This window comes from Choristoneura fumiferana, chromosome 16 (assembly GCF_025370935.1).
Source record: "Choristoneura fumiferana chromosome 16, NRCan_CFum_1, whole genome shotgun sequence".
In the NCBI taxonomy this organism is placed as follows: Eukaryota; Metazoa; Arthropoda; class Insecta; order Lepidoptera; family Tortricidae; genus Choristoneura; species Choristoneura fumiferana.
This window is the reverse complement of record NC_133487.1, coordinates 16851635-16860924: the sequence shown is the minus strand read 5'-3', so window position 1 is coordinate 16860924 and position 9290 is coordinate 16851635. Positions and strand designations below refer to the sequence as shown.

At 39.5% G+C, this 9290-nt stretch overlaps 1 protein-coding gene across 1 annotated transcript; it reads left to right on the top strand.

The window, feature by feature from the left end:
• The first annotated feature begins 1886 nt into the window (after positions 1-1886).
• On the top strand, positions 1887-6980 carry RpL26 (ribosomal protein L26). Its single transcript, XM_074098978.1, has 4 exons — positions 1887-1993; positions 2227-2408; positions 3611-3751; positions 6805-6980. The coding sequence occupies exons 2-4, from the start codon at positions 2241-2243 to the stop codon at positions 6940-6942; spliced, it is 447 nt and encodes a 148-aa protein (XP_073955079.1). The 5' UTR covers positions 1887-1993; positions 2227-2240; the 3' UTR covers positions 6943-6980.
• Positions 6981-9290: the final 2310 nt, after the last annotated feature.

The following is a 9290-nucleotide window of genomic DNA, read 5'->3' as shown; positions in this document are numbered from 1 at the left end:
TCTGTGGTATCGTTGTTGTCAATTCCCTTAGTGTACGAATTTGAGTACCCGTAGCAAGGCTCGGATACCGGTTAAATTTCCAAACCGTTATCATGTACTTGGCGCAAAACCTTTTCATTTTGGCTACGTTCGCGAAACCGTTATTTTTAAACCGGTTTTTAAGGGAACATTTCCATAAAGCTCTTGTCAGGTTAACCGGTTTAGAACAATAAAAACCGGTTTATTCCGGCGCAGGATAAACGTCGCCGCCCCCTGCCGGCCGGCCAGCTGTCACTCGTCGAATAAACCGGTTTATTTAGGTTATAACTTATAGTTAAGTTCTTAAAAACGTTCGCGTAGGTAGGTACTTATAAAAGTTCGGAGTATAACCCAAATAAACCGGTATTTACCGCTATTTTATAAACCGGTTCCGAGCCTTGCCCAGTAGGCGAGATAGATGACACCGGTGATTGGCGGCGTCATCACCCCTAATTAAATACAAGCCGACAAAATGTTTACTTTTAACTGTTTTAATAAACGGTCAATTTAAGATTGGTCATTTCAAGAAGGGGTCATTTCAAGAAGTGGTCATTTCAAGAAGTGGTAATTTCAAGAAGTGGACATTTCAAGAAGTGGTCATTTCCAGAAGTGGTCATTTCTCATTGTAGTCCTAAACCGCCGAAAGGCCAGTGCAGATCGGGAACTTCACACGCACCATTGAATTGCTTTGCAGGTTTGTGCAGGTTTCCTCACGATGTTTTCGTTCAAAGTAAAGCTCGTGGTAAATTGCAAATGTAATTCCGCATATGAATTTCGAAAAACTCAGAGGTGCGAGCCGGGGTTTGAACCCACGATCCCCTGCTTGAGAGGCAATAATGGTCAAACCACTAGGCCACCACGGCTTAAAAATGTTATAAAATAAGAAAATTCTAAATTAAAGCATTCAAATGTTACGGCCGTTTGAGGCACAGACAGACATCACACACACACACACACACACACACACACACACACACACACACACACACACACACACACACACACACACACACACACACTTCATTTAGTCGTGCGTCGTGGCATCCGAGTGGACTGTTCTATGGGGCCAGCATAGGGTGAAATTAAAATAAATACTAGATTTGAAAAAACGGCCCGAATATTTTGGGTGGGTGACACTCTTTCCCGGCCCGGATAATACCGACATGGAAATATATGACCGACCCTGTTTTTCGTGTACACGCCCATAGAAGCTCCTGTCAGTTTCTATAGACGTGTACACAAAAACAGGGCCGGTATTTCCATGTCGGTGTTATCCGGGCCGGAAAAGAGTGTCACCCTTGTGTCACCCTTTTGGATAAGTAGGTAGAGTCATTATAGTGTCTTCTTAATTTAAGAACTTGAATAATAGGTACATTGCGTTGGCTATTTATGAACTTTCGCTTTGTGCGTAACTTTGATTCGCACTTGACTGGTTTTTGTCCTAATCACTTGCTCTTCTAACTCTTGATAGGTACGAAAGAGCGCATGAAAATTGACGATAACGATAACTGGTTATCTTTACGGTGTACGGAACCCGCAACGCTTTCAAACATGACGTTAAAAATGACAAGGTACAAAAGTGATCACTTATTTATGACGTTGACTGTACCATGCCATGACACATTGTTTCCCTGTTTCACAGCCTATTTCATGTTGAATTAGGTTTCAGACAATAACTGTTAAACATATAATTCGTAGAACGGAACGAAAAAGTGAAGTGTTGCCACCTCAATCCTTTTTCTTAATTCAACGAAGTAAGTTGTGGTCAAAAGACACTTGTAGACTAATTTTGAATAATACTTCCTTATTTTTGTACTTATGCTATAATTAAAACAAATTTCCTGTCATTGACCAGTAATTTCTGTGTTAAAAAGAAAGTATCACTCTTTGACGTTTGTCATGTTTTCTAGTTCCAAAAATGGCAACACCCGATAACAAATTCTTTTTATTTCGGTTCTTTGCCGTGTTGTTTAGGGTACGTTGTTAAATCCGTTAAAATCTTACAAATTCGTTAAACAATCATTGTGAAATTACTGCCAGATATTATTACAACATATTTTAGTTGCTGCGTGATGCATATTTTCGCCATTACATCTATTTACAAAGGAAATAATCGTCGCCGCAATTTGACGTTTAGCACGCAGATCGGAGCAGTAACCTAAACATTGTGGTATCAAGTAAAGTAAAACGTGATATTTCGGTTTTCAGCGAAGAGGACCAGGATGAAGTTCAACAAGCTCGTGACTTCCTCGAGGAGGAAAAATAGGAAGAGGCATTTCAGTGCGCCTTCTCACATCAGAAGAGTGCTTATGTCCTCACCTCTATCCAAGGAATTGAGGCAAAAGTTTAATGTGAAATCCATGCCGATCCGCAAAGACGACGAGGTCCAGGTAAATACTATACGTTTATTTAAGTTTCGATTCATGTTTTTTTCATAAACGAGGTTTTAATTGTTATAGGTTAGATTTGATAGTATGGAAAACTAAACAAAGTAAATTCTTGGGATATACCTATGAATACTTCCTAAGCTGTTCTACTCAGTTGTTCATGAATGTGGTGTAGAAGCTCAACTCGTTTTGTCAAAAACTAGTACTTATTATGATAACTTACAAACTGCAAACATTCGATCGGGTTTATACCAGGAGGGCTATTACGAATTTAGAAATTCGTGTCGTGCCGTTCCTCTCACTCTTATTAAATAATACTAGCGTAAGCGGGACGGCAAGATACGAAGATCGAATTTTGCTATAGGGCCATTAGGGCTACTACGAAACTTGAAGTTCGTGTCGTGCGGTCCCTCTGGCACTTAAACTATTTAATACGAGAGCGAGAGGGACGGTACGATACGAATTTCGAGTTTCGTAGTAGCCCTGCAGGCCATCAGTTTCGCAACTCCAAAAAAATCCTATATGTAAAATCTACATTCAAGTAATTTAACTGCTGAAGAATAGGTAGCTTAACTTACAATTCTACAGTTTCTCATTTGTAATATTATTAGGATTTGAATAATGTTCTGGCAACTAGAATGATGATCACAAACCATTCACAGACTGCAGTCACTGCTCCCTCGTAAGGGTGGATCTAGAGGTTTTCTCTGGAGAAACCTGAACTTGGTTGCAAGGTTGCACCATGGTTCAAAATATGGCTCTGACTATTTGCCTGATACTATTCTACATGTGCCGCATTGCTTGGTTTGCTTAGATCAAGACTGACCACACCAGATAATTATAATATTTTTTAATGGGACACTTATCAGTGGGTTACACTCATGGTTATGGGGGTTTGTGGTTTTCAATGGGTCATAGACTCTCCCAAAGACTGCTCTCTTGAAAATGAAAAACAAAATTGGTTAACCAACGCTCGATTAACCAATGAGCGCAACGCTCATAGCGCGTAGCAGCGTTTTTTGCTTTGTAGCAAAAACGGACTACGAACAGAGAACTCCCCTAGCGGGTTCTTGGCAATGAATGTGTTAAATGATCCTCACAATATCTCAGGCTGGCTGGCACATGTAGAATACTGTAGTTTTTTACTCAAAAACCATTACCTACAAGCGTTAATTCTTATTTACGAGTGAAAAATATATTTGCAGGTTGTTCGAGGTCACTACAAAGGCCAGCAAGTCGGCAAGGTGGTGCAGGTCTACCGTAAGAAATTTGTTGTCTACATTGAGAGGATCCAGCGTGAGAAGGCCAACGGAGCCAGCGCATATGTGGGCATCCATCCCTCAAAGGTGATTAAGTAATTTTACATTATGTTCAAACCCAAACAAAATTCCTTTTCTATATAATATGAATTTGTCTTTTTGACTATTTAAAAAAGAGCTAAGCTGTTAGCCTTTGTCTTTTTGTTTGAGTATTGAAAACAGAACTGCTCATAGCCCAAAGGGGAGGGTTTTATTTTGCCTGTTTGAATTGCTGTGGTTCAAAACCATTTTGATTATTTTTTTAGCACTTAAACGGGGGCCTGACACTCATCCTCCTGAGGCCTGAATTAGAATTTGAAACTTATGTCTATTAGTAAAAGTTGACATTTGCTTTGACATATGTCTTAAATTAAGGATGTTGGGCCTTATGAGTATACAGTCTGTGGCATTCATACCGGTCAGTATGGGAAAGTGAAACTAAGACATACGAAGATATGTTCTTAGGAACCATGTCATCGATTTTAATAAGAAGAAAAACTGCATTCATACAATTACAAAAAAAAGTTCGGGAGTCGAACCCGGTTGTTTTAATAATAATAAATATCATGGGACACTTGAGACCAATCGACCTAGTCCCAAACTAAGCAAAGCTTGTACTATGGATACTAGGCAACGGATAAATATACTTATATAGATAAATACATATTAAACATCCAAGACCCGAGAACAAACATTCGTGTTATTCACACAAATATCTGCCCTGGCCGGGATTCAAACCCAGGACCTCAAGCTTCATATAGTCAGGTTGTTTAACCACTTAGCCATCTGGTTGTCTGTTTGAAAAATAAAACATACATTATTTCTATTTCAATATTGGTAGTGAAGGTCATAAGCAATGAATTTTACTATGAAACTCAATATCTAGAATGAATATAATGCATTGTATTTCATATTCTTTAATAATGTAAATTTTATTTTCAAAACATCCGGGTTTGATTCCAGAGCTGAGTACAATTTTTTGAAAATGTATGGTTGCAGTTTTTCTTGTTATTAAAATCAATGACATGGTTCCTAAGAATGGATCTTTGTATGTATTATAGTTTCAGACTCCCATACTGACCTATATGAATGTTACACCCTGTATAATCATCATCATCATCCCAGCCTATATACGTCCCACTGCTGGGCACAGGCCTCCTCTCAGAACAAGAGGGCTTGGGCCATAGTTCCCACGTGGGCCCAGTGCGGATTGGGAACTTCGCACGAACCATTGAATCGCTTCTCAGGTTTGTGCAGGTTTCCTCACGATGTTTTCCTTACCGCAAAGCTCGTGGTAAATTTCAAATGTAATTCCGCACATGAATTTCGAAAAACTCAGAGGTGCGAGCCGGGGTTCGAACCCATGCCCCCTGCTTGAGAGGCGATAGGTCAAACCACTAGACCACCACGGCTTCGATGCCACACCCTGTATAATAATTAACACAAAAGCTTTACTATGATCTTAATAACATTTACACTATTGGTAATTTAGGGGCTATTTCACCATCCATTGATTAGTGTTAACTGACGGTTACATGTGATGCCATCTCTATTTGTTTTGTTCAAATAGACAGAGACGGCATCACATTTAACCGTCAGTTAACACTAATCAAAGGATGGTGAAAAAGCCCCTAAATCAGCTCTTAGTTCAGCATTATCTGTTGGCAGAGGCCTTCTCCATAAATTTCCATTATCACCTGTCCTCTAGGCTAAATAACGCGACACGCGGGAGGTTTTACAAAAACGACCTGCATTAATATCTGCCACAGCGGAGCGTGCAAAAATATCTGGCAAGTTCTACTGGCCCTAGATATAGAGTTGTATCAGATATTTATGCACACTTTGTTTGTCACATATTGGTGCTGGTGACGGTGACTGTACTTTTTCTTTCTAAATGTATTTAAAAAAAATTATACAAAATTTATTAGTCAGTTTTGTGACGCCCATACCAAATGTATAAAAAAAAACGTCACAAAAGTGTCATTCTTGATTAGGACATTTTTTTAAACATTGAAATCGATTATGCTTTTGATTCTGAGCCATATAGTTTTTCAAATTTAAATTGAAAAAAAAAAGAAATGGTACACATTTTTGTGAAAATGCCCGGGAACTCGTGAACCATCTCTTTCTTCCCTCGTGTCATATGTCGTGTGACAGAAAGAAGTGGTGAAAACGATTGCGACTTTCCAAGTGTGTACTAATTGACAGTTTTCGCATAGAAAAACTGTCATTTGATTGTGATCGCGAGTGTCAAAAACGTTACACAATTGCCCCTCTGGTCACGTTTTTTTTTTTAAGATTTTGATGGCGTTTTCGATTATTTGTTAAGAGTTCTGCCACCTTTTGTTCGGAATATTCAGCTATTTTTACAGAAGTGTCCAGAAAAATTTGATTGTTGAAATGCTCGAATAATCGGCCACCAGCTGGCGTAGACCCTAAGGCCTCTGATTTGTGTAGCCCTTCTCCAGATACATTATTAATTTCGTCTTCCCTGCCCTTCTATTATAAGGTCTTCTAATGCCATATTCCTTGGATACTCTTCTGCACCACTTCCCTTCTCATGAGTATGCCAGTCACATAAGTAGTTTTTCTTTTACCAATACCTACTTTTATTACTTTTTAAGAACTATTTACATTGTGTTCATATATTTTTGAATATTGGCACTAATTTGAATAAATCTCGTACAAATCAATATGTTAACAAAAGTGGCCCTTAAAGTAATGTTCATAAAGTTCACTCATAAAATTGTCGATTTTGAGATACGAGCTTTTTTAAAAGGAGTGACGATATCTTCTTGGCCTAAAGGCCAAGTGGTAGACCACTTGGCGGGTTCGATCGTCAATTCAGCTTGGGGATTATACTCTCCCTCCATGTGGCATAGCCGTGGGTAACCCGTACTGTACTATAATACCACACAATGATGATAAACTTCTAACTTAGACCGTGCCTACATGACGTATAGAAGCCCGAGGTCTTCCAACGGCAGACATACTCTAGGCACGGCTGCTGCCGATACACTTCCATGGCTCTGAGTAATGCAGTCCACAACGGAAACAATCTCTTCAAAACTCAGTCAATTCAACTTTTCTTTTGTTTGCAGTGTGTGATCGTCAAACTGAAGATGAACAAGGACCGTAAAGCCATCCTGGACCGCAGGGCGAAGGGCAGACTGGCAGCCCTCGGCAAGGACAAGGGAAAATACACTGAGGAGACCGCCACAGCCATGGAGACCTCGTGAACACGTAGATATTAAGACAAATAAAATAATTGAAAAGCTGTCTTGGTTTTCTTTCATGGATGGATCCTTAGAGACGATTGTTGAGATCATATCACTCGAAAATATCAATTTGAATGTGAGCATTTTTAACACCCGACGCTGAAAAAGCAGTGTTATGTTTTACGCCCTTGTGCTGGTTTTTAGTTGGTTAAAATCTGAACAGTCTTTTTAGAAATAAAGTTTTATATGGAGCCTAATTCAATTTAGACTGGTTATTTGCAAAATAATGCAGGCAGTGTGACAGATATTCCGCTTAGTTAGGTTTTCCCAAAATATAATACCAATGAGTTGCTTGACAGACGAAAAATCCCTATAGGTGGCGTTAGTACTTTACTTATTATTTGTTAGAAAGGGACAAAGCATTTGTTAGTTAACATAGGCTTGTTAAGTTTTATGAATAAGGGGGTAATACTCTTTGAGTAACACAACCTAAACAGAAAGTAGGAAAACCCCCGACATTGTCACTTCAAAGTTCAATATCTCAAAAACGGCTAAGCCGATTTTGATGAAACATCTCTAAGAACCATCGCTAGAAAACCTGATTTCAAATTAAAAAACCGCATTCAAATCGGTCCACCCGTTTAAAAGCTACGGTGCCACAGACACACATAGCGGTCAAACTTATAACACCCCTCTTTTTGCGTCGGGGCACAGAGTACATACATACATATAACAGAGACACCACCTAGTACAAGCAAATGGTATCACCCTAATACTGGGTCGGGGGTTGAAAATTAATGTATGCTACACCTGCATTAACGTCTGCCACAGTGCAGCGAGCAAAAATATCTGACACGTCCTACTAGTACTAGAAATACTTGTCAGATATTTTTATGCACGCTTTGCTGTGTCAGATATAAAGGGGCTCCTAGACAGGCCATATTTTCACTGCAATATGTGGCCGGCAACTATTGGTGTTCCTGTCTAACATGAGAGTAAGAGAGGGACACCAATAGTTGCCGGCCACAAATTGCAATGAAAATATGGCCCGTCTTGGAGCCCCTTTAGTGATGGTACCACTATTATAGTTTCCATTGGGATAATTGGTTACGCGAAAATAAACCACAACATTGTAATACAAAATTTATTACAAAAAATGTATGAGTTATTGAGCACCTCATTCATTTTTACTATCCTAGCATGTTACTACGACTGAATATTTAGCAGCCATCGGTATGCCAGGCACGACACGACAATACCTGACCGTACACAGACTAATTTGCTAATGTCATTTAGAATTCTATCGGTTTTCCTTTTCTTACTCATCTGAAGCTTCAGGAAAACGAGGACAAAACATTCATTAGACATTAGCAAAAAATCGAGTTTGTTGTATGGGAGCCCCCCTTATATCCTCCTAAGTCCTCGCGTACTTTATAAAGGACTCATTAACACTAAGAATAACGGCGGAATGTACTTTATAAAGTACAAATTGTTCATTGAATAAAGAATTCTAAGAATTTTTGAAATAATATCCAAATTAACAAAGCAGGTCAACCACATGTAGGTCTTAAACGCTAAGTTTGTTAAAAAATGCCAGGACTCGGGAGGATATAATTATTTTATTCCGTTTTTGGTATTTGTTGTTATAGCAGCCACAATTATACATAATCTGTGAAAATTTCAACTGTCTAACTATCACGGTTCATGAGATACAGCCTGGTGACAGACGGACGGACAGCAAAGTCTTAGTAATAGGGTTTCGGTTTTTACCCTTTGGGTACGGAACCCTTACACAACAGGTTGAGGGCACTGACCATTATGGAAATTAGAAAACCTGGAACAAGTTAATTTCAATGGTGAAAGTTACCCTCCAGGGCTAAAGTGACCAGATCTTACGATATATTTTTTTTCCCAGCTGGCTGAACAAAGTCGACTGCTCAAAATAGTACATTGTGTCTTAAGGGCGGTAAATAAGGAATTACGAACGAGAGTCAATTAGAAGCCCGAAGTCGAAGACTGAGCATGTAACGTTTACTGTGAAATGGCGGCTAATGAATTAAACTCCTTGACAGTACCTAATGTGGTGGTTCAAAAAGGACTACATTTCATTGCTGAGTTCCGTAATCTACTAAAACCTATGAAAACCTAGACCTCTTGCACAGAATGTTATTACAATTTACAATGCAATATTTATAGGTTTAGAGGAAACCAGTGTTGCCTGCCGGCGCTGGCTTGTTATTGGCCTCCTATGGCTGTTTTTCCATTAGCCGGTCCGGCACAGGCACGGCACCGGCATGGCTGTGCACCGGCACCGGCGCCGGGGCTTCGTTTTTCCACTGCGCCGGTGTCGATGCCGGTGTACGCCCGGT